Consider the following 26,053-nt stretch of genomic DNA (forward strand, 5'->3'; position numbering starts at 1 on the left):
CGAATCCTATCAGAAATGGTCAATGCTATTGAATAGTGTAGTTCGAATTTTGTTTTTTTTAAGAAAAAAAAACAGTTTTACTGGTTGTTTTCTCGTATTATAAATAAAAATGATTGTTTTTCTGTCTGTGCCTATACACTATGAAATTTTATGCTCAAACTAGAAAAATAATTCCTTTTCGGGCTGCTTTTAAAATTTTGTTGAACGTTGATCATTTTCCCACTGTTTGAAGTTTTGAACAGTAGAAATACTAATACGTGGCTAAATATAAAATTAAGTGGGTTGCTATTCCTTTTGACTAAAAGCTACTTCTACTTTTTAGAACGTGCTGTTTTTCCGAAAAAATTTACCACTGAAGTGTCTGAATTTTTCAGCTTAATTTTAAAAAAAGCCTGGAATTTTTCGTGGTTTTAAGTCAAGACATCTTCATACACAATTTTTGAGCGCATCTGGCTCTGTCTTCTTCAAAAAAATAGTGGTACTCGTCTTATTTAGTACTGTATAATAAGTTCGATTAAAATTGTACCCCGGCCAAGTACCCCTCGACATTGTACCCCGGCCAAGTAACGTCTAACCGCTACTTGACAATCGGGCCAATCCCTTTTACCCGATGCCGTTATACCCAACTTGCCTGTTTAACTAATTCCATTTTACCCAATTCTTTTGATCTTTTCGTTCAATAATTCGATAAGAATTCAGTCGTTGTTACACGTATGTTTTAGCATAGGCGGTTAATTTTAACCCGTGCTTGGTTGTGATAGTTTCATATCAAGTCCCACAGGCGGCTGAAGCATGGCTATGAGATTTTGATATTATTTTACTAAATAGTCGTTCTGGTAAACTCAACAATAGGGTAAAGCGAAATTGGCATTGCGCATAATGGTAGGTTGGGTAAAATGGAATTGGGTAAATTGCCCTGACACCGTATAATCGAACCACGGCTTGGCGATCGGGAGCAATTTGTTTGATGGGAGCACGTATTGTAGAGGTATCCGTTAGACTGCAGGTATTGTGGTAAAAATTGTACTCATACTGTTTTACCGAATTGAAAGGTCTTAAACTTTTTTTGCGACCACTAAACTGACTAGTAATCCAAACAATACAACCCAAGTCAAATTATATAAAATCGTTAGCATCGGTCTTATGTATTCTATATGGTGGAGTTCTATTAGTGAAGTTTTGTTTCAATCCCCCCCCCCCCCCCCCCCCGGCAACAAAAGTATCAGTTAGTAAAGCACTTGAAAAGTATCGGCGCCTTTTGTTTCTGTTTAACTCTTACAAATTACACTTTGTGTCCATGCTAAAACTATAATTGTGTTTGAAAGTAAACTGACCACCACAATATCCGGGAAATTTAAATTTTGTGAATTTTGTACTGTAAGCAGTATAACTTTGTCGTATGCAGACAAAAATTAGTGAATTGCCCGAAATTGAGATGAAGTATTGTTCCAGGTAAAATTAGAGAACAGATGACTGCAACTGAAGAAGCAAAGACTCCTCTGCAAGTGAAGATAGACGAGTTTGGCCAGTCACTCTCGAAAGTGATCACACTCATTTGTATCTCAGTTTGGGCCATCAATATTGGACACTTTAACGACCCAGCACACGGAGGCTCATGGATCAAAGGTATGTATTTTCATATACCTGCGAAAGCGACAGGCGAGCCAAGAATATGAAGTGCACGGAGGTGCTATCTTTGTTCTACTGTAATTTTTTTTGGACTTTCTCTTTTTTTTTCAATCACTGCACTTACTTTCAAAAAAATACCAAAATTTTTTCTTGACTTTCAGTCAACACTTGCCTGAACTGTTTTTATGCTTCTGTTAGTCATGGGAGTTTTTAGCCTTCTATTTTGACCACTAATTAGTTTTCAAAACTTAAGTAAAAATGTTATTGGTCAAATTTAATGAGCATTAATTTTTACTCGATTTGCTATGTAAGAGTGCTTTTATCCAGCCAGCCTTTCTCATCCTCAAATTTCCAAAATTAATTGAGAATATCAAAATAAATTAATTTTGTGATTTTCCAGGTGCGATCTACTACTTCAAAATAGCGGTTGCTCTTGCTGTGGCTGCAATCCCAGAGGGTCTCCCCGCAGTTATTACAACATGTCTGGCACTTGGAACCCGGCGCATGGCGAAAAAGAACGCAATTGTGAGAAGTCTGCCCTCTGTTGAGACCCTAGGCTGCACTTCTGTTATCTGCTCTGACAAGACCGGAACTCTCACCACAAACCAAATGTCCGTCAGCAAGGTATGTTTCTGTCAAGATAACTTCGATCTTCTGAAACTTTTTTTATCGAGTATATTATGAACAGGGAAATTTGGTAATGTGCATTTGCACAAAATTGTTCCAACAGGTTTTCGAGAAAAAAGATTTGCAAGATCAAACTGTACTTAGCACTTCATTCGCAAAGTCGTCTCTTAAGGCTGTCTCATTTTGAACAGTCAACAAGTTGTCTTGGTGTTTGAAACTAAAAGGAACGGACTGCTGATATTTGATTAAATGAACTGCTAATCTGCTGTGTTGATGAGAATATCATGTTAACCAAGTTAATTGTCAGTTGATTTTGAACTAAGATTTTGTTGCAATTTATGATATTTTTTTATTTAAAAAGGAACGGTTTTTGTTGTATTTTAACAATAATTATTTCCTATTTGATATTAAATTTGATTATAGCCGATTGAATATTAAATTTGATTATAGCCGGTGATCCATTTTTAAAAATCAGTAGCTTCTAGTTATAAAGATGTCTTTGAGAGGAAGTTAAATGCTGCACGTTAAAAGAAATGTTTAGGTCACGTGTGGCTTTTTCAAAGCTATTTTTTAGTTTTTACTCTTTCAGCCATAGCTGTTGGTCTCAAATGAATTATCTAATATAAGTACGCTTGGAAGCATTTTTGACATTCTGAAGCAAATAATTGAATTTTGGATGTTATTTCGAGCTATTTTGTCCTGTTTCACGTTTTTGTTAGCACTTTTTATAATGTAATTTCCATTTTCTGTAGCGTTTTGGGGAATTTTTTTTGTTGAATTTAGTTGTTTCATTGATCTTTCCAATTGATTGGTATTAATTTTGAGTGTTATTTAAAAAAAATGATGAGTGGATTTTATCTAATTTATCCCGTTTTCATGTGAATTTTCAATTTCATTGTTTAATAGCCGCCGTCAGCCTCTCAACTGCTATTATATAGGCGCTCTCCTTTTTTAAAATTCGCTTTACGTTTTGATGACGGTTTTCGTTTTAAGTTAGTCACAATTTTCACGTCTGACTTACTTCACTGTATTTCGACTGATGGGATTTTCAATTCCTTCACGCCCTCAATTACGCAATGTGGTGAATACTGTCAGAAGATCAAAATCAAAAGACGAGATAAACCGATAAAGCCCGGTCATTAAGTCAATGAGAATTAGGTTATCAAAGTTTATAAGAGTGTTTGCTAAGGCACTGTTTTAGAATCCGACTGAAACTGCACGCCAATTTAGAACCCTTCTTGACACTGAAAAAAGAAACCAGAAAACAAATTGGTTAATTTATCTATATTTGCTTTTTTTGTTTCAATCCCGATGTGGATCACGAGCGTCAGAATCGGCTATTTTTCAGCCATCTACCGGCTATGTTGAAATCTTCTATCAGTTTTTTGCTTAATATATACGGCAGTTTTTACTGAAATGAAATATGTGCATTGGCAATTATTTTTTCAGGTTTTAAGTGATTTCCTCTTTTGTTGTTTGATTGTCTCTGTGGGCCACCGATTAAGCAGTCGACTTTTTCCATATGTTTTTCCAAAATAATTATTCGAAAATACCGCTTGAGCTTGTTTTAGGGATTTATATTGAAGTTTTTGGTTTTATTTTTGCTTTCTGTTTTCTCTGAATGTGATCTTTTCTCCGCTCTGTTGTTTTTATATCAGTTAGTAGCCATTTTTTTTAAAGAACTGCTTCGGACCTTATTTTGGCAATATTTGTTTCCGAGTCAGAAGTTGTGAAGAGAATTTTGTGATATTTCACCAGTTTTTGTTATCAGGGTTTGCTTTTCGCATGTTATTTTCACTCAGTTTTGTTTAAAATTTATCAGTGTAATTAAGTATGCGTTTAGTTTTGTATTCGGGTTGCGGAGTCTGCCTGTTATCTTTTTAATTGGTTTCCAATCACGTTTTTCGGTTTATATGTCGAAACTCATGTTTAACTCATGATTTACCTTACCTTACTCACTGTTTCAACTGATTGGAAGTTAGAATTACTGCAGCATTTTTTTAAGTCAGTAGCTTCAATTTGTAGATGTGTTTTAGAGGAAGTTGAATGCCGCACATGAAAATAAATGTTTAGGTCACGTGTGGTTTTTTCAAAGCTGTTCTTTAGTTTTTACTCTTTCAGCCATAGCTGTTGGTCGCAAATAAATTATCTAATAAAAGTACGCTTGGAAGCATTTTTGACATTCTGAAGCAATTGAATTTTGGATGTTATTTCGAGCTATTTTGTCATGTTTCACGTTTTTGTTAGCACTTTTTGTAACCTTTTTTACATTTTCTAGAGTTTTGGGGATTTTTTTGTTGATTTTAGCTGTTTTATTGATCTTTCCAATTGATTGGTATTAATTTTGAGTTGCATTTTTAAAAAATGAGTGGATTTCATCTAATTTTTTTCCCGTTTTCATGTGAATTTTCAATTTCATTGTTTAATAGCCGCCGTCAGCCTCTCAACTGCTATTATATAGGCGCTCTCCTTTTTTAAAATTCGCTTTACGTTTTGATGACGGTTTTCGTTTTAAGTTAGTCACAATTTTCACGTCTGACTTACTTCACTCAGTGTTTCGATTGATGGGATTTTCAATTCCTTCACGCCCTCAATTACGCGATGTGGTGAATAGTGTCAGAAGATCAAAAGCAAAAGACGGGATAAAGCCCGGTCAATAAGTCAATGAGAATTAGTTTATTAAAGTTTATAAGAGTGTTTGCTAAGGCACTGTTTTAGAATCCGACTGAAACTGCACGACAAGTTAGAACACTTTTTAACACTGAAAAAAAAAACAGAAAACATTGCTTAATTTATCTTTTGTGCTTTTTTGTTTCAATCCCGATGTGCATCAAGAGCGTCAGAAGCCGCTATTTTTCAGCCATCTGCCGGCTATGTTGAAATCTTCTATCAGTTTTTGGCTTAATGTATACGGCAGTTTTTACTGAAATGAAATATGTGCATTAGCAATTTTTTTTCAGGTTTTAAGTGATTTCCTTTTTTGTTGTTTGATTGTCTCTGTGGGCCACCGATTAAGCAGTCGACTTTTTCCATATGTTCTTCCAAAATAATTATTCGAAAATACCACTTGAGCTTGTTTTAGGGATTTATATTGAAGTTTTTGGTTTTATTTTTGCTTTCTGTTATCTCTGAATGTGATCTTTTCTCCGCTCTGTTGTTTTTATATCAGTTAGGAACCATTTTGTTAAATGAAAAGCATCTGCTTTGGACCTTATTTTGGCAATTTTTGTTTGCGTGTCAGAAGTTGTGAGGAAAATTTTGTGATATTTCACCAGTTTTTGTTTTCAGGGTTTGCTTTTCGCATGTTATTTGTCAGTTTTGTTTAAAATTTATCAGTGTAATTAAGTATGCGTTTAGTTTTGTATTCGGAGTCTGCCTGTTATCTTTTTAATTGGTTTCCAATCACGTTTTTCGGTTTATATGTCGTAACTTATGTTTAACTCATGATTTACCTCACTTACTGTTTCAACTGATTGGAAGTTAGAATTACTGCAGCATTTTTTTTATGTCAGTAGCTTCAATTTGTAGATGTGTTTTAGAGGAAGTTGAATGCCGCACATGAAAATAAATGTTTATTTCACGAGCAGTTTTCAAAGCTGTTCTTTAGTTTTTACTCTTTCAGCCATAGATGTTGATCGCAAAGAAATTATCTAATAAAAGTACGCTTGGAAGTATTTTTGGCATTCTGAAGCAAATATTTGAATTTTGGGTGTATTTCCGAGCTATTTTGTCATATTTCACGTTTTTGTCAGCACTTTTTGTAATGTTTTTCTATTTTCTATAGCGTTTTGGGGAATTTTTTTGTTGAATTTAGTTGTTTCATTGATCTTTCCAATTGATTGGTATTAATTTTGAGTTGTATTTAAAAAAATGGGTTGAGTTTATCTAATTTTTCCCGTTTTCATGTGAATTTTCAATTTCATTGTTTAATAGCCGCCGTCAGTCTCTCAACTGCTATTATCTAGGCGCTCTCCTTTTTTAAAATTCGCTTTACGTTTTGATGACGTTTTTCGTTTTAGTCAGTCACAATTTTCACGTCTGACTTACTTCACTGTGTTTCGACTGATGGGATTTTCAATTCCTTCACGCCCTCAATTACGCAATGTGGCCATGTTTAAGTCTTCTTTTATTTTTTTGCTTAATATATACGGTAGTTTTTACTGAAATGAAAGATGTGCATTAGCAATTTTTTTTCAGGTTTCAAGTGATTTCCTCTTTGTTGTTTGATTGGCTCTGTGGCCCACTGATTAAGCAGTCGACTTTTTCCATAGGTGTTCCGAATAACTATTCAAAAATACCGCTTGAGTTTGTTGCAGGGATTTGTATTGAAGTTTTTGGTTTTCCTTTTGCTTTCTTCTGTTTTCTCTGAATGTGATCTTTTCTCCGCTCTGTTATTTTTATATCAGTTAGTAGCCATTTTGTTAAATGAAAAGCATCTGCATCGGACCTTATTTTGGCAATTTTGTATTTGGGTTCCGGAGTCTGCCTGTTATTTTTTTAATTGGTTTCCAATCATGTTTTTGGTTTATTTGTCGCAATTCATGTTTGACTCCTGACATACCTAACTTACTGTTTCAACTGATGGGAATTTAGACTTACTTGAGCATTTTTTAAAAGTCAGTGGCTTCAATTTGTTGATGTGTTTTAGAGGAAGTTGAATGCCTCATATGAAAATAAATGGTTATGTCACGGGCAGTTTTTTCAAAGCTGTTCTTTGCTGTTAACTCTTTCAGCTAAAGCTTTTGGTCTCAAATAACTTGGCTAATAAAAATACTCCTGGAAGCATTTTTGACATTCTGAAGCAAATAATTGAATTTTGGATGCAATTTCGAGCTATTTTGTCCTTTTTCACGTTTTTGTTATCAGTTTATGGATTTTTTTTCACTTTCTGTAGTGTTTTTGGGGAATTTTTCAGTTGAATTTAGTTGTTCCAGTGATCTTTCCAGTTGATTGATATTACTTTTGAGTTGTTTGTTTAACAAAAATGGAGTGGATTTAATATAATTTTCCCCGTTTTCATCTGAACGTTCAATTTTATGGTTTAATTCTTCTATTAGTTTTTTCGCTTACTGTCTCCTCTGGAAATATTCTATATGCGCCAGTTTTTAGTGAAATGAATTATGTATATTAGCCATTATATTCTTGTTTTAAGTGATTTCCATTGTTGTTTAATTGTCTGGGTGGGCAACCGATTAATGCGTACGAATGTTTCTATAGGCTTTTTCAAAAAAAATATTTGCTAATATTGCTTGAGCTTGTAGGGATTTTTATCCAATTTTTTATTTTCCTTTTTCATATCTTTTATTTTCTCTGAATGTGAGGTTTTATCCGCTCTCTTCTTCTATCAGTTAGCCATTTTTTAATGAAAACCATTTGCTTCGCACCTTGTTTTGGCAATTTTAGCTTCTGAATCGGAACTTGTGAAGAAACTTTTCTGATGTTTTACCAGTTTTTGTTATCAGGGTTTGCTTTTCGCATGTTATTTTCACTCAGTTTTGTTTAAAATTTATCAGTGTAATTAAGTATGCGTTTAGTTTTGTATTCGGGTTCCGGAGTCTACCTGTTATATTTTTAATTGGTTTCCAATCACGTTTTTCGGTTTTTATGTCGAAACTCATGTTTAACTCATGATTTACCTCACTTACTGTTTCAACTGATTGGAAGTTAGAATTACTGCAGCATTTTTTAATGTCAGTAGCTTCAATTTGTAGATGTGTTTTAGAGGAAGTTGAATACCGCACATGAAAATAAATGTTTAAGCAGTCGACTTTTTCCATAGGTTTTCCAAAATAATTCGAAAATACCGCTTGAGTATGTTGTAGGGATTTGTATTGAAGTTTTTGGTTTTTCTTTTGCTTTCTTCTGTTTTCTCTGAATGTGATCTTTTCTCCGCTCTGTTGTTTTTATATCAGTTAGTAGTAATTTTGTTAAATGAAAGGCATCTGCTTCGGACCTTATTTTGGCAATTTTTGTTTCCGAGTCAGAAGTTGTGAAGAAAATTTTGTGATATTTCACCAGTTTTTGTTGTTATCAGGGTTTGCTTTTCGCATGTTATTTTCACTCAGTTTTGTTTAAAATTTATCAGTGTAATTAAGTATGCGTTTAGTTTTGTATTCGGGTTCCGGAGTCTGCCTGTTATCTTTTTAATTGGTTTCCAATCACGTTTTTCGGTTTTATGTCGTAACTCATGTTTAACTCATGATTTACCTCACTTACTTTTTCAACTGATTGGAAGTTAGAATTACTGCAGCATTTTTTTAATGTCAGTAGCTTCAATTTGTAGATGTGTTTTAGAGGAAGTTGAATGCCGCACATGAAAATAAATGTTTAGTTCACGTGCAGTTTTCAAAGCTGTTCTTTAGTTTTTACTCTTTCAGCCATAGATGTTGGTTGCAAATAAATTATCTAATAAAAGTACGCTTGGAAGTATTTTTGGCATTCTGAAGCAAATATTTGAATTTTGGGTGTTTTTTCGAGCTATTTTGTCATTTTTCACGTTTTTGTTAGCACTTTTTGTAACTTTCTAGAGTTTTGGGGATTTTTTGTTGAATTTAGCTGTTTTATTGGTCTTTCCAATTGATTGGTATTAATTTTGAGTTGTATTTAAAAAATGGGTGGTTTATCTAATTTTTCCCGTTTTGTGAATTTTCAATTTCATTGTTTAATAGCCGCCGTCAGCCTCTCAACTGCTATTATCTAGGCGCTCTCCTTTTTTAAAATTCGCTTTACGTTTTGATGACGGTTTTCGTTTTAAGTTAGTCACAATTTGCACGTCTGAATTACTTCACTGTATTTCGACTGATGGGATTTTCAATTCCTTCACGCCCTCAATTACGCAATGTGGTGAATACTGTCAGAAGATCAAAATCAAAAGACGAGATAAACCGATAAAGCCCGGTCATTAAGTCAATGAGAATTAGGTTATCAAAGTTTATAAGAGTGTTTGCTAAGGCACTGTTTTAGAATCCGACTGAAACTGCACGCCAATTTAGAACCCTTCTTGACACTGAAAAAAGAAACCAGAAAACAAATTGGTTAATTTATCTATATTTGCTTTTTTTGTTTCAATCCCGATGTGGATCACGAGCGTCAGAATCGGCTATTTTTCAGCCATCTGCCGGCTATGTTGAAATCTTCTATCAGTTTTTTGCTTAATATATACGGCAGTTTTTACTGAAATGAAATATGTGCATTGGCAATTATTTTTTCAGGTTTTAAGTGATTTCCTCTTTTGTTGTTTGATTGTCTCTGTGGGCCACCGATTAAGCAGTCGACTTTTTCCATATGTTTTTCCAAAATAATTATTCGAAAATACCGCTTGAGCTTGTTTTAGGGATTTATATTGAAGTTGTTGGTTTTATTTTTGCTTTCTGTTTTCTCTGAATGTGATCTTTTCTCCGCTCTGTTGTTTTTATATCAGTTAGTAGCCATTTTGTTTAAAGAACTGCTTCGGACCTTATTTTGGCAATATTTGTTTGTATTATTTGTTGTATTTAAAAAATGGGTGGAGTTTATCTAATTTTTCCCGTTTTGTGAATTTTCAATTTCATTGTTTAATAGCCGCCGTCAGCCTCTCAACTGCTATTATCTAGGCGCTCTCCTTTTTTAAAATTCGCTTTACGTTTTGATGACGTTTTTCGTTTTAGTTAGTCACAATTTTCACGTCTGACTTACTTCACTGTGTTTCGACTGATGGGATTTTCAATTCCTTCACGCCCTCAATTACGCAATGTGGCTATGTTTAAGTCTTCTTTTATTCTTTTGCTTAATATATACGGTAGTTTTTACTGAAATGAAAGATGTGCATTAGCAATTTTTTTCAGGTTTCAAGTGATTTCCTCTTTTGTTGTTTGATTGTCTCTGTGGCCCACTGATTAAGCAGTCGACTTTTTCCATAGGTTTTCCAAATAACTATTCGAAAATACCGCTTGAGTTTGTTGCAGGGATTTGTATTGAAGTTTTTGGTTTTTCTTTTGCTTTATTCTGTTTTCTCTGAATGTGATCTTTTCTCCGCTCTGTTATTTTTATATCAGTTAGTAGCCATTTTGTTAAATGAAAAGCATCTGCATCGGATCTCATTTTGGCAATTTTGTATTTGGGTTCCGGAGTCTGCCTGTTATTTTTTAATTGGTTTCCAATCATGTTTTTGGTTTATTTGTCGCAATTCATGTTTGACTCCTGACATACCTAACTTAATGTTTCAACTGATGGGAATTTAGACTTACTTGAGCATTTTTTAAAAGTCAGTGGCTTCAATTTGTTGATGTGTTTTAGAGGAAGTTGAATGCCGCACATGAAAATAAATGTTTAAGCAGTCGACTTTTTCCATAGGTTTTCCAAAATAATGGAGTGGATTCAATGTAATTTTCCCTGTTTTCATCTGAACGTTCAATTTTTTTGTTTAATTCTTCTATTAGTTTTTTCGCTTACTGTCTCGTCTGGAAATATTCTATATGCGCCAGTTTTTAGTGAAATGAATTATGTATATTAGCCATTATTTTCTTGTTTTAAGTGATTTCCATTGTTGTTTAATTGTCTGGGTGGGCAACCGATTAATGGGTACGAATGTTTCTATAGGCTTTTTCAAAAAAAATATTTGCTAATTTTGCTTGAGCTTCTAGGGATTTTTATCCAATATTTGATTTTCCTTTTTCATATCCTTTATTTTCTCTGAATGTGAGGTTTTCTCCGCTCTCTTCTTCTATCAGTTAGCCATTTTTTTAATGAAAACCATTTGCTTCGCACCTTGTTTTGGCAATTTTAGTTTCTGAGTCGGAACTTGTGAAGAAACTTTTCTGATGTTTTACCAGTTTTTGCTATCAGGGTTTGCTTTTCGCATGTTATTTTCACTCAGTTTTGTTAAAAATTTATCAGTGTAATTAAGTATGCGTTTAATTTTGTATTCGGTTTCCGGAGTCTGCCTGTTATTTTTTTAATTGGTTTCCAATCATGTTTTTGGTTTATATGTCGCAACTCATGTTTGACTCCTGACTTACCTCACTTAATGTTTCAACTGATTGGAATTTAGACTTAGTTGAGCATTTTTTAAAAGTCAGTGGCTTCAATTTGTTAATGTGTTTTAGAGGAAGTTGAATGCCTCACATCAAAATAAATGGTTAGGTCACGTGCAGTTTTTTCAAAGCTGTTCTTTGGTTTTAACTCTTTCAGCTAAAGCTTTTGGTCTCAAATAACTTAGCTAATAAGAGTACTCTTGGAAGCATTTTTGACATTCTGAAGCAAATAATTGATTTTCGGATGCAATTTCGAGCTATTTTGTCCTTTTTCACGTTTTTATGATCAGTTTATGGATTTTTTTTCACTTTCTGTAGTGTTTTGGGAATTTTTCAGTTGAATTTAGTTGTTCCAGTGATCTTTCCAGTTGATTGATATTAATTTTGAGTTGTTTGTTTTAAAAAAATGGAGTGGATTTAATATAATTTTCCCCGTTTTCATCTAAACGTTCAATTTTATTGTTTAATTCTGCTATTAGTTTTTTTCGCTTGCCATCTCCTCTGGAAATATTCTATATGCGCCAGTTTTTAGTGAAATAAAATATGTGTATTAGCCATTGTTTTCTTGTTTTAAGTGATTTCCATTGTTGTTTAATTGTCTGGGTGGTTAACCGATTACTGCATACGAATGTTTCTATAGGCTTTTTCAAAAAAAATATTTGCAAATATTGCTTGAGCTTGTAGGGATTCTTATCCAATTTTCGATTTTCCTTTTTCATTTCCTTTATTTTCTCTGAATGTGAGGTTTTCTCCGCTCTCTTCTTCTATCAGTTAGCCATTTTTTTAATGAAAACCATTTGCTTCGCACCTTGTTTTGACAATTTTAGTTTCTGAGTCGGAACTTGTGAAGAAACTTTTCTGATGTTTTACCAGTTTTTGCTATCAGGGTTTGCTTTTCGCATGTTATTTTCACTCAGTTTTGTTAAAAATTTATCAGTGTAATTAAGTATGCGTTTCGTTTTGTATTCGGGTTCCGGAGTCTGCCTGTTATCTTTTTAATTGGTTTCCAATCACGTTTTTCGGTTTTTATGTCGAAACTCATGTTTAACTCATGATTTACCTCACTTACTGTTTCAACTGATTAGAAGTTAGAATTACTGCAGCATTTTTTAAATGTCAGTAGCTTCAATTTGTAGATGTGTTTTAGAGGAAGTTGAATGCCGCACATGAAAATAAATGTTTAAGCAGTCGACTTTTTCCATAGGTTTTCCAAAATAATTTTTCGAAAATTCCGCTTGAGTATCTTGTAGGGATTTGTATTGAAGTTTTTGGTTTTTCTTTTGCTTTCTTCTGTTTTCTCTGAATGTGATCTTTTCTCTGCTCTGTTGTTTTTTTATCAGTTAGTAGTCATTTTGTTATTTTAATTTTGAGTTGTTTGTTTAAAAAAAGTGGAGTGGATTTAATGTAATTTTCCCCGTTTTCATCTAAACGTTCAATTTTATTGTTTAATTCTGCTATTAGTTTTTTCGCTTGCCATCTCCTCTGGAAATATTCTATATGCGCCAGTTTTTAGTGAAATAAAATATGTGTATTAGCCATTGTTTTCTTGTTTTAAGTGATTTCCATTGTTGTTTAATTGTCTGCGTGGGCAACCGATTACTGCATACGAATGTTTCTATAGGCTTTTTCAAAAAAAAATATTTGCAAATATTGCTTGAGCTTGTAGGGATTCTTATCCAATTTTCGATTTTCCTTTTTCATTTCCTTTATTTTCTCTGAATGTGAGGTTTTATCCGCTCTGTTCTTTTATCAATTAGTAGCCATTTTTTTAATGAAAACCGTTTGCTTCGCACCTTATTTTGGCAATTTTAGTTTCGGAGTCGGAACTTGTGAAGAAACTTTTTCCGATATTTTTACCTGTATTTGTTATCAGGGTTTGCTTTTCTCGTGTTATTTTCACTCTGTATTGTTTAAAATTTATTAGTGTAATTAAGTATGCGGTTAATTTTTTATTTGGGTTCCGGAGTCTGCTTGTTATCTTTTTAATTGATTTCCAATCACGTTATTCGGTTTATATGTCGAAACTCATGCTAACTCATGATTTACCTCACTTACTGTTTCAACTGATTAGAAGTTAGAATTACTGCAGCATTTTTTAAATGTCAGTAGCTTCAATTTGTAGATGTGTTTTAGAGGAAGTTGAATGCCGCACATGAAAATAAATGTTTAAGCAGTCGACTTTTTCCATAGGTTTTCCAAAATAATTTTTCGAAAATTCCGCTTGAGTATCTTGTAGGGATTTGTATTGAAGTTTTTGGTTTTTCTTTTGCTTTCTTCTGTTTTCTCTGAATGTGATCTTTTCTCTGCTCTGTTGTTTTTATATCAGTTAGTAGTCATTTTGTTATTTTAATTTTGAGTTGTTTGTTTAAAAAAAATGGAGTGGATTTAATATAATTTTCCCCGTTTTCATCTAAACGTTCAATTTTATTGTTTAATTCTGCTATTAGTTTTTTCGCTTGCCATCTCCTCTGGAAATATTCTATATGCGCCAGTTTTTAGTGAAATAAAATATGTGTATTAGCCATTGTTTTCTTGTTTTAAGTGATTTCCATTGTTGTTTAATTGTCTGGGTGGGCAACCGATTACTGCATACGAATGTTTCTATAGGCTTTTTCAAAAAAAAATATTTGCAAATATTGCTTGAGCTTGTAGGGATTCTTATCCAATTTTCGATTTTCCTTTTTCATTTCCTTTATTTTCTCTGAATGTGAGGTTTTATCCGCTCTGTTCTTTTATCAATTAGTAGCCATTTTTTTAATGAAAACCGTTTGCTTCGCACCTTATTTTGGCAATTTTAGTTTCGGAGTCGGAACTTGTGAAGAAACTTTTTCCGATATTTTTACCTGTATTTGTTATCAGGGTTTGCTTTTCTCGTGTTATTTTCACTCTGTATTGTTTAAAATTTATTAGTGTAATTAAGTATGCGGTTAATTTTTTATTTGGGTTCCGGAGTCTGCTTGTTATCTTTTTAATTGATTTCCAATCACGTTATTCGGTTTATATGTCGAAACTCATGCTAACTCATGATTTACCTCACTTACTGTTTCAACTGATTGGAAGTTAGAATTACTGCAGCATTACAAATTCAGAATTACAAATTTACTCGATTATGTTTAAGATCGAAAGCGAAAAGAAACAGGATAAACCAATTGAGCCCGGGAACTAATACTTGATGTTTAAAGCATTAGTGCGTTAAGTTGTCGAAGCTCTTCTGAGAATACTGCTAACTGGTATTAGTAGAAAGCTTATTGTTTTCCCACTTAGATGCTGAATCAACCATATTTTATTGAATAGTCAATTTTTCTCTATTTTGTCACTGTTTTAATGTCAAAAGCGGTCGGTAGGGTCAACGGTTGTCAATCTGCCTGCTAAGTTTACAGAATTGTCCTTATAATTGCCCCGATTTCAAATTCTGAAAAAAAACGTGGATGATTTGTTATACTGAAATGAAGCTACGAAAAGTAAAATCTCATGTAAAGTAGTTTTTGAAAAATTTGTTCCTTTATCGTCTACTTCTCTGATATCATGGGGCGTCTCTGATAACATTTGAGCGTCTTGATCTTAAATTTTGCAATGCAGTCCATATGGAAACTTTATCAAACAGATAATGCACGCTTTGTTTGACAATTTTTTGCAACCTTCAACAAAAATGAACTCATTGTCCAGCCCGTTTTGAATTTTTTCAGGACAAGCGATTTTTGTTCTGGTTAATAGCTTATTTATCTCTTAAGAGCTTATTGCAGGATAAGAGTTTATTTTATCTCTAAATAAAATCATTGAAGCTATTTGGAATTTAATTCATTTTGTGAAGTGCAATTTTTGTATACCCCCACTCTTCGTATACTTCCTTCGTCCACCCCTCATTCCAACTTAATCCCAATGGTCGACACCCCCCTCATAGACACACAATGCTTACGTGCCTCACTCCTCGGCACTTTCTTCTATTCCTTCTCTCAGATCAGCTTAAGCTAGCCTCAAGCTAGCTATCACCGAAGTCAACCGCTCACCAGTCGTTTGGGAGTTGCCGGTCATAAAAACAAGACTTAAATCTGAATCAAGACATCAGTTTTTTTATTACCTCCTAGGTCTTATTAATAGCCCCCGTCGTCTCCTCAGCAGGCTAGTTTTGCGTTCTTATCTTTAAAATTTTTACTTCGTCGAATAAAAATTTTTTTCGCTTTGCCTCATTTTGCCACTTTTTCGACATTTTGCGTGAAATCTTTTCGGCTTCTCTAGGCTAGTTTCATTGTTAGCTCATTCTACTCAAAACGCTTTTAAACAGCAGTTGCTCAGCAAAGCATTCTAAAATTAACAGAATCAGTATCAAAAACGAAATCAATAATAGAAACGGGATAAACCCATAAAGCCCAATTTTAGATACCCGCTACTTGAAGTTTGTTCTTAAAGTCTTGGTTGCCATCTCTAATGCTTTTTGGTATTGATAATATCCGCTGCATCCTCTCATTAAGTAACAGGAGTATGTCTAACAACAAAATGAAATCCAAATAGTTTGCACTTTGAAAAAACTTTCCAACAGTCAGTTTTTCCATTTTTTTCTGTTCTTTCAATCCCAATCGCTGTTATCGGAATCAATGGCGGCTATTATTCGGTGATCTGCCGGGTATGTTTCGTTTTCGATATTTTGAAGCTGAAGGTCGACGAATCTATCACAACGATCTACCAACTACTCTTATTACCTTCAAATCTGTAAGCGGAGCGTGGCCATTTTGCGGTACTCTTAGTTTTGCTTTTTGTTTCGTCGTCAGACGCTCCTTCTTCGATTTACACACACGATTTTTAGGTGAATCAAGAACAATCGGGATGGAATTAATCATGGGAATTTGATTTTTTTATTTTTAAAAACAAAATATAAAATTGTTTTTCTATTGCATCGTTGTCCATTTTAGCTCTTTACCAGGCCTACCGTGTATTCTTCGGTACGTTGAAATAATTGGCAGCTTTTTTTGCGCACCCTGCTGGCTATCTTTTTTTTATTGTTATAGAAATATTAAAGGAATTATTATTAATAGAATTATTAATAGAAATATTAAGTTTTATCCAGTCTTTGAACAGTTAAAATTGGATATCTTCCACAAGATTTGAGGGCCATACCGAAGAGAAATAAAGATGACTATCCGTTGATTTGATTTTGTAGTTCAAGTTTTTGCTTTAATTGACGTTTCTGAAGTTATTGATGCCTTGAAATTTCTATAACATGAATCTGCCCGGAACTTCTCTATCGGAAGCGAAGTGGATAGGTTTCACTGGAACAGAAAATATCATCAGCCCATCCATGTAAATACGCGGAAGATACATCTTAAACATAGCATAAGCGAATCAGAAATGGAAGAAAAAGGAATATTGTAGGTCTTAATTGCCCGACCCCGATCCAACCACCCCCCCCCCCCCCCCCCCCCCCCCACGATTGAGCTTTGTGGTTAAATAACTTTGTACGCTACATAGCTGAGAAAGCCAAAGCTATGATGAACTTGGCACTAAACAGTGGGCCACTGCATTATTGAGAAAGGTATTAAATTGAGAGTGATCGTGGGACTCTTCCTTGTTATGATTGTAGTCAAATTCAAATGATGACTATGGCTCGGACTATTATTCATTTGCTTTGCGTACATCGGCCAACAACTACAGCGTTAATGTTAATTCGCTTCTGTTTAAACATTAGTACGCAGTAGAATGAATTAATCCGTGGCTTCTTCATGGAACAACGCGTTGAATGAATGTATTGAGAGCAATGAAAACACAGAAATAGCACGCGCTGTTCACAAATAGCTCATGTTCACAGAGCAGACGTAACAACTAGCCGAATAATTTAGAAACTGCAATATGTATTATTAACCAAGGTGTATTGTTGGGGTTGGGTATACCATGACAGATCCCAGATTATGTCATTTAAGTGTTCGCGCCAACGGAAATGGGTTTGATTTTATATTCTTTTCGAATCCATTGTGCCTGATCTTTAACTGGATCGGTATCTGGTGTATTTTCTTGACCAGGCAGGACACATGCATTGCGGAGACGGAAGCCAGAGAAGTTTGGCTGACACATACCTGGAATGTTCTGACTTGTGTGGAATTTTCTCGCTTAGGATTTTTCGGCTAATTCGGCGATCGGCCTTATTGAGTTTTATTATTCTGCTGTACGTTCATATGCACGTTCAATAATACGCACGTTCAATAATATGCACGTTCATATGCAGTATAAATTCGTACTGAGAGTATGAAGTCTTGTCGGTCCTGGTGGCGCAGGACTGTAAAGCTAGCTACTAGGCTGACAGAGATTGTAGGATCGGTGCTGAGTGTGGGTAACTGTGGAGTGGTGTATCGTGTTGATCTGGTGTCCACACTAAGCTCTGTGTCAATATGGTTGTGTGACGCAAGTGGTACGACCAGGTTGGATGATGAGAGGCGAACCGGCCCAGGGTGGAAACACAGCAGGCAAAAGTCTCCGCACGGAACGGTAGTTGGATAGCACTAGTGAGCGAGCAACTCTCCACAGCCACAACAGCAATCTGAAACACAATCTCACTTTTTGTCCCTTTTCTTTTTAGCAATGCGGATCAATAAATAATATAAGCACTGTTTGCTTTTCACAGGATGGGTCTTTTCCCAATGGTAGCCGACGCTACATTGGCAACCTTTTGGCACTTGTCAAATTATAAAACGTTTCGCAGGCAAATTATAAAACGTATTGTCAGATTCTTTCTAAGCGCGCAATTGTGTGCAGTACTTGCCTCATTACCAAATTATAAAACGGCTAGCTGAAATTGACATTTTGATTTTTAATTGCCATTATCTTATTGCGCTCAATGGGATAGTATTTTCGTTTTTTACATGTCCTGTCGTTTTACATTTTGACAATCATGTTCTCTGGCGGTTAATGCCTCCAGTGATGATTGGCCATTTATGTTCGCTCTGTCGCGGATGAAAAGTTTTTTTACAATTTGCCTTAGGCGCAATATACCAGATCGTGTAAATTCTTGCGATATTAAGTTTTTCTTTCAAGATTTTGCAAGACAATGTTAACCTTGCAAGACAGTGCTAATCCTGCAAGATTTCAAGCAGAAATCCGAGCACTACTCACTGTCCTAGATTGGTTAATTTCCCATTCTTCCGATCGTTTATAAATTAGTGTTGATGGTTGTTTAGATGTTCGTATTTGACGAAGTAGTGCCGGGTGCAAACGGGGATGTGCCCTCTTTCCACGAGTTCTCAATCAGTGGAGAGACATTTGAACCCAAAGGAGACATCACCCTGGTACCCGCTGGGGGCCGAGGAGGGGGAGGCGCTAAAAGTGTGAATGTTGATGACTATGCAGCTCTCAGGGAACTGGCTACCATTTGCTCAATGTGTAACGAGGCTTCAGTCGACTATAACCAGGTTTGAATTGAGATACAATTAATTTCGTTCATCTGCGTACACTGTCAAATAATACGATAACTCAGCTGTTTATAACAACTCAAGCGCGACAAATGGTATTCCAAGGTTCCGCTGAAGTCTTTAACTTTTTATTAATCGCACTTCATCTTTTTTTCCATGTTGGTATTTCTAACTTGGGTTTGCAATAGTCCATTTCGCGACTGTTCGCCAGTAATCTGCAGGCTTTATTTTATACCGAATACTTAATTGCAGTTCCAACAAAATGGCGTTGATTTGATCAAAATTCTTGGATCTAAAATTGGTTTAAGGCTTGAGGCCAATTTCTGAAGGCTTTAATGCGTTTGAGAGATTCATGATGGCTGGTTTCCAGTAGCTTGCAAATAAAGGAGTTGAGCGATGTTGAGCGAGTAAGATCTATTTGCAACAGGCTCCAATTTTCTTTCAATACTTGCACACAACCAAGTCTGTTCAATTAATTGGGTGCTGTGATCTTGCTGATGCGATTTGTTATTTGATCGTATTTTGGTCTCATCGATTTGACTATTCGTCCCCCAAAGCAAAAAAGAAACTTAAAGCCCTGGAGAATTAAGCTTGAAAGGAATTCATTCAGAGATTTAGTGCCGGTGTACAGTTCATTGAATGTACGGAGGAGCCATTTTGTTTGTTATAGAGGGTTATTTTTAATAGCCGCCGTCAGCCAATCAAACGGCTATTATTTAGGCGAAGAGGAGTATTGGAGAAGGCCTTTTTAAATCATTTTAGTTTGAGTGAATTTTGAAGCAGGAAATGAAACGCGTGAAAAATTTTTGAGTGGTTTTGGTCCTGAATAGAATTGAAAAGTGGAGCCAAAAGAGAATGGTTTTTTGCTGGTTTGAGAGAGCGAGAAATTGAGGTAAAATTGTGTTCACGTGCGGCTTTTTAAAACCATTTTTTTGTTTAATTTTTGGTTTAGAGGTTTGATTATCATATTGTATTATTGTTAGGGTTATTTTGATAGTGGTTTGTAGGTTTCTGGTCATTAATATGAATTTTATACCATTTTGCAGGATTTTCAGCTATTTCGCCAAATTTAGGCGAATTCTAGCAATTTTTTGCATAGTTTTGTTATACTGCTTTGCAGGGTCTTTGAATAGACGCATATTAGTTATGTAGTCTTTAGATACCAAGTGATTGCAGGTTCAAGTCACATGAAAAGTGCGCCGAAACTGGTGCCATTTTTTACTTTAAATCTTAATAGTGGTATTTGTTAACCACTAATGTGGTTATTTGAAGCCCACTATTGAACTTCTTAGTCCTATTTAGCCTCCCCCCTCCCTCCTGCCCCCCCCCCGACTGAAGCAGGCTGCAATTGATTAGAGCTCCCACTAGTCGTTCGAGAGCAATTCTTCTGACGTTTAGTCGGTTGTGTTCTAGTTTTTAATATGAACTTTTCTAGAGATGTTTTGCGAGTTTATTTAGTGAATTTTTTTTTTCACTTTGATCTTTTTTCTTTTTTTTTCGTTCTTTGTTTTTTTATAAATCGACATTGTTTCGTATTGGTGGACGCCCGACCAAGAGTAATCTTAAAAGTTTTTTTAAATAGTGATTTGGATTCAGCATAATGGCAGTTGATCCATGTTTGTGGCTGTTTTGTTGCAATTTTACAGAATTTTTTAATTTTGTTCTTCATTTCCGTTCTCTTGTTCCTCATTTCCTTTTCTCTTCTTCATTTCCTTTTCTCTTACTTTTTGCGTTGGGTTTTTCTCTCAATTTGCAGTGGTTCAACGACATAAACCAAAACATATCGCATGGGTTTTCCAAAAGTTGTTTTTTTAAACTTGCAACTCAATGTAAAATTTTTATTACATGCTTCATCGTCTTTTCTGGTCAGATACTTCTTCAATGTTTTTTTTTCATTTTGTTTTAAAGATATTAATGTTATTCAGTAGGATAAGCTTGATGTTAGTTATTGTGGTCATTCAGTAGAATAAGATTTATGTTAATTAGGGGCGTTAATTTCCTTCGAGTCGTTTCCAGAATTCTTCCGGCTACGTTTTTTAAATCGCTTTACCCTTCGCTTACCGTTTTGTTTTACGTAAATCACGGTTTTCAATTTTGACTTCTGACTTACTTCACTCAGTGTTTCATCTGAATGGAGTTGAAATTCTTTCAAGCATTGAATTACGTAATTTAGTGAATACGTTCAATGTCAAAAGAGCAAAATCAAAAGAAAAGGGATAAACCAATTAAGCCCGGTCATTAAGTCTTTTTGAATTAGGATATCAAAGTCATTAAAGCGATTGCTAGCTGATATTTGTTTAAAGCTCAATACCCTTCATATTAGAAGTATAGGTTTAGAATCTAACTGAAACTGCACACTGAATTAGAGCAATTTTTGAAACTTAGGAAAATTTTTTGTCAATTTCTATCTTTTTCTGTTTCAATCCCGATGTGCGTCTAGCGCGTCAACAGCGGCTGTTTTCTGGCAATCTGCCGACTACATTTGTATATTTGTACCCTTCTTCCCAGTTTGGCCAGCCTCCCTAAACTTAAGCAGCTAAACTTCAGTTATATGAGAGTAATTTTGTCAACAATCAAAGCCTGGGCTTATAGTTTGCATTCTGTTTGTCTTAAAATGAATATTTGAAATTTGTCTTAAATCAATTTGTTGTTGGACCAAATTGTTTATTGAATTGTTTCCCGATTTGCGTGGTTTTTTGATTTTCAGTGTCGTGTGAACTGTTCCTTCGAATGATTTCTTGTTGCAATCCAAAGGGTTTGGATTGTATTGGTGCGCTGTCTTGTTTCAAGGTCTTGTTTCACAATTGTTTCGGGTTTTTCTTGTCAGTAAGAAGTCAGATTAGAGTGGTGATTTTGATCACGCTGCTCTGGAGTAGCAGAGAGAGCGAAAAGCGAGTAGGTTTGACGCAATATTTTTCTCAATTTACCTCTAGAGTGGATAGCGAAATTGGTATTTAAATAATTTTTTGGCTTTGGAAACACTTTTTTCAATTACGGCAATTTGACGTTTATCTCCTGCTTTTTAAACTAATGTTTTCAAAACTCATACGTGTATTCTAATAATACATACTTGTTTTTTTTATTCGTCAAAGGCCGTTAATGGTTTATACGACTTACAGTTTGTTGCAATTTGATTTACACTGTCTGTGTGCCCGTTATTGCTGCTCCTTTTCTTGTCTTGTGTCTTTGTTTTCATGACAGTTCTTTTTGTCTGCTATTGGCGCAATAGTTATTGGTTTGAGTTCATAGTTACTGTTTTTCAGGACTTTCGTGGATTTGTTGTGCTTATTGATGTCATATCACTCAATCTAATTATTTATCAGATGTATCATGCATGCTAATAAAAGATAGTCGAAGTTACTGTTTCATTTCCTAGCTTGTGGTTTCTATGATGTTGAAACATATTGTTTTTTAAAAAAGCTAAAAACTAAGCAAGTATTAGCGAGTATTAGCCCACTTTTTAATGTTTACTTCGTTTTATAAGTTAGTCTGATTATTGAAAATTGTCATTGGTTGCTAGTGAGTAGAAAGCGAAACCAATTAACGATCTGAGTTCTTAGCGGTGGTTTTTATAACTTGAAACTTTTCAAATATTATAGTTGATTTTCGAGTCTTGACTCTTCTTGCTTTTCTTGTGCTCTCGTCTTCCTTCAGTCTCAAAAACAACTGTTGTCATTGACTTTTTCGGGCTGTGTTTTGTCGTCCATTTATAGACTTTGACTTTTATCTATGGTTTTCATGGACCTAGTTATTCGAATGGCATTTGCTTTTGAAAGGTTTTGGTAAACTTTTGAATTTTGATTTCATTGGACGTTCTGTTTGGCCCTTTTTCATGGAACGCAAGTTCTGTTGGTCGATTTTTGACTTCGGATGTTTTTTGTTATGTTGTTCCTAATGATTTTAGCATTGTTCTGTTTTTCTTACTTTACGCCACCAATTTCAAAAACATTGAGTTTCACTAATTTTCTCTGTTTCCTCATTTTGCATCGTCTGCTGTTCGGTTTCACAAGTTGGTTGTAATATGTACTCATTCTAATGACGCGTAATGTCAATGTGATCCATATTAAGTGTTTTCACTCTATAAAAACTTTTGTGGAAAACTAAAATTTTTGTTTTAAGTAACCCTCAAATGAAGTTTGTTGCAATAGTACTAGTCCTGCGTTCTTAATGTGATTCTTCGGTTGACCGTTTTTTTCGTCTGGCCGTTTGACTTTTTGTCATCAAAACGGGATAAACAGGTAACGCCCGGAGAGCATGAAGTTCTCTTGAGCATTTCGGCTGATTCGACTCGTTTGCTATTCATTGACTTTAATGTTGGGAGACATAAATTATTTATGTGAAGGGCTGTTCTTAGTTTTGACGACAATATTAGTTCGCAAGAATAGTTCGCATCAGGCTAGTCTGTTATGCTGTTGTCATGTTTTTTTATCTGGTAAAGAAAAAAAGTTTCAGTCGGAACGCAATTTTAAACATACTTGAGGAGTTTAACTAGAAAATGATGTGATCTGTATTGCAATTGTATTAGTCCTGTGGTCTTGTTGGGCCATTTTTTGCTTGAACAATTTTTTGTCTGACCCATTTGACTCTCGTCCTTAAAAACTGGACAAACGGGTAACGCTTAAGGGCCTCAAGTTCTCTTAGAGTTTTAAGCCTAAGCAGACTCTAAGAATTTGATTCACCAAAACTTCAAAGGAGACAATATCAGGGTGTGAAGGGCGGTTCTTAATCTTGAAATTTTGACCACCTTCACCTCACGCAAACTCAGCACCCACTCACCCCCTACACATACCACCTCCACCCTCCTCAACCTGGCGGTTTGGAACCTTCTCTTCCCCTCGCGACCAGCCCTCCCAATCCTCCCCCCTCACCCTCAAGTGGAACCCCTGCTTTCACACCCCACCCCCAATGCTAGCATCTCTGAGCTCCAGCGGGGTTTTACCGAAGCCAACCGCTCGCTGGCCGTTTGGGAGCAATTCGCCCGATGGTAGTCGATTATGTTTTTTTGTGATGAGTTTTATTGTGCAAGATTATATTTACAAGGGTAAAAACATCTCTCAAAAGTGATCTATGCTGAAATTTCTTTAGTGCTACTACGTAACATTGAGTTGCACCCAAACGTTAAGTTGTATGTTTATTTAGAATTATTAGAAAGCTGTATTTATTTGATTGGAACATTTTGCTGTTTTATCTCAATCGTAACATTCACAGCTTTTAGAAATCTTCCCGAGTTTTTAATTAGGTTTTTTTTTGTTGAATGAAATGATCGTTACTAACTGGTTACGAACAGAATCTCTCAGAATTCAGTACTTAGTAGAGTTTTGAGGTCTATGACCTCAGAAATGTGTTTAATAGAGTAGACGCTGTTTGAAAGCAAAATAGTTTGAAAGCAACACTACAAAGTCATAATGAAGTCAGATTGTATATGAAGGAGCCGGGTACGGGAATACTGTTTTAATATTCTTCTGGACAAGCTGTTTTGGTTCTGCAAAATCTTAAAGTTTCCCCTAAAACTGAATGAATTGACACGTCCGTTGCAATCGTGCGTTTTTATGCTAAATTTTTGCTTTATGACTTTGCTGACTAATATGACTTTACATCCTCTAAATTTTTAAGTTTGAGCGATGCAGATTGGTATTTATGCTATGCTCATTCAGACATGTGGAATGCATCTGAGAAGCTGTTAGATAGTTTAGTTCTTGAATTCTGTGATTATCGAAAAAATGTTTCTTAAATCGGGTTTTCCCCTTTATAACCCTCCCCGCAACGAAATTATAGCCCCTATTATATATTTACGGTGATGGGGGTATGCGTTATTTGACGACCTCTAAGCTGGGGAGCTTAATGGGGAGAACTTTTAATTCTAATGAATTTCTGATTTTTTTGGGGTCTTTCCTATTGTAGCCCCCTGATTAGTGGTCATATAACGTATAGATGATGGTGTTATAATACGAAATACCCGAGGCTATAATACAAAAGACCCGATTTCGGAGTACGTGTTTGTATGCAGCAAATGTAGTAGAACATGACACACCAAATCAAATTGCGCCATCTTTTCGTTTCATTGATTTCAGGAGCTCTATTTTGGCAATTTCTGTGAGCATGTTTCTGTCTCAGAGATAAATGTGAAAATAATCCGTGCCTTAGCATTGATGTCTTTTCTTTAGGCCAAGGGTTTTTACGAGAAGGTGGGTGAGGCTACAGAGACGGCACTCTACGTCTTAGCAGAGAAAATGAATGTCTACAATTCTGACGTCAGACGGCTCACAACAAGCGATAGGTATGTTCGATTGCTTGGCATTAAGTGGCAAAAGTCCAAGTTTCTGTTTTAAGTTTATTTTATTTGGCGTTTCGTGGACAACAGTGACAATAGCTCGTAACCAATTTTCACTTGTGGCTCGTCGTCGATTGATGCCTGCTGTAATTAATCTGCAATGTGCTTCAATTGTGTTCCGGACCCAATTTTGCTGCAAACCATTTTAAAACATTCATCTCAACTTATTCTCAGCTCAAAAAAAGACATAAATTTGAACATTCTCTGTAGACAGGATTGTGTTTTTGAGCACAGTATATTACATAATCAAATTTTGAGTAGTTGACTTGATAGATTCTTTGATAGTATTGGCATAATTCCGTTAAGATTAAATGTTCATTCTTCGGATGTTTAACAGAAATCAATTTTTGTAGATGTCACGCGTGCAATCGAGTGATCAGAGAGCAGTATGACAAAGAGTTCACACTAGAGTTCAGCCGAGACAGGAAGTCAATGTCTGTGTACTGTACCCCTAAAAGGGTCAGTTCTAGCGACCACCTCTGTGATGGACCCAAAATGTTTGTCAAAGGGGCTCCCGAGGGCGTCATCGAAAGGTAGAATAGCTTCAGCTGAATTCGATTAAGGGCTTGGTTGTGAGATTAGACAAAAAAGAATTTTGAAACATTCAAATTATAAAGACTATTTAGCATAATAATGCCTATGCGAGAAATGGATATTTATAATTAATAGCCGACTCAGCTTCTCAGCCGGCTATTATAACGCTCCTATTTTTTACAATTCAAAGAATTCGAATTGTATTGGGGCGCTGTGTTTTTTTTAAGATGTGTTCACACATTTTTCAATGACTTTGATCTTTCAAAACGGGATAAACAGGTAAAGCCCAGCGGGCATTAAGTTTCATTAGAGGCCCAAAGTGGACTTTAGTAGTCCTTCAAGTGCTTAAAATTTGAATTGTATTGGAGCGCTGTCTTTTTAAAGATCTGTTCACTTCATTTCATGATTTTTAAAGTCTAATTGGAGTAATGATTTTGGTCACGCCGAAACAGGAAGTGGAGCGAAAAAGCGAGTGGTTTTGCTGCCTGAAAAGTTTTCGCTCTAATTTTAAAGTAGAGTGAGAAAAG

At 35.2% G+C, this 26,053-nt stretch overlaps 1 protein-coding gene across 1 annotated transcript in view; it reads left to right on the plus strand.

Annotated features, from left to right (window-relative positions):
* The window catches only part of LOC142354791 (sarcoplasmic/endoplasmic reticulum calcium ATPase 1-like), a gene marked incomplete at its 3' end in the record, with an annotated part of 52,396 nt that extends 26,871 nt beyond the window's left edge, over window positions 1-25,525 (plus strand). The window contains exons 7-11 of the mRNA XM_075407168.1: window positions 1,453-1,626; window positions 2,030-2,253; window positions 18,431-18,661; window positions 24,826-24,938; window positions 25,346-25,525. Of these exons, the coding sequence (XP_075263283.1) occupies window positions 1,453-1,626; window positions 2,030-2,253; window positions 18,431-18,661; window positions 24,826-24,938; window positions 25,346-25,525 (922 nt within the window). The remainder of the gene's footprint in view (window positions 1-1,452; window positions 1,627-2,029; window positions 2,254-18,430; window positions 18,662-24,825; window positions 24,939-25,345) is intronic.
* Window positions 25,526-26,053: the final 528 nt, after the last annotated feature.

Source organism: Convolutriloba macropyga, assembly GCF_964194025.1.
Source record: "Convolutriloba macropyga chromosome 13 unlocalized genomic scaffold, txConMacr16.3 SUPER_13_unloc_1, whole genome shotgun sequence".
NCBI classification, from domain to species: Eukaryota; Metazoa; Xenacoelomorpha; order Acoela; family Convolutidae; genus Convolutriloba; species Convolutriloba macropyga.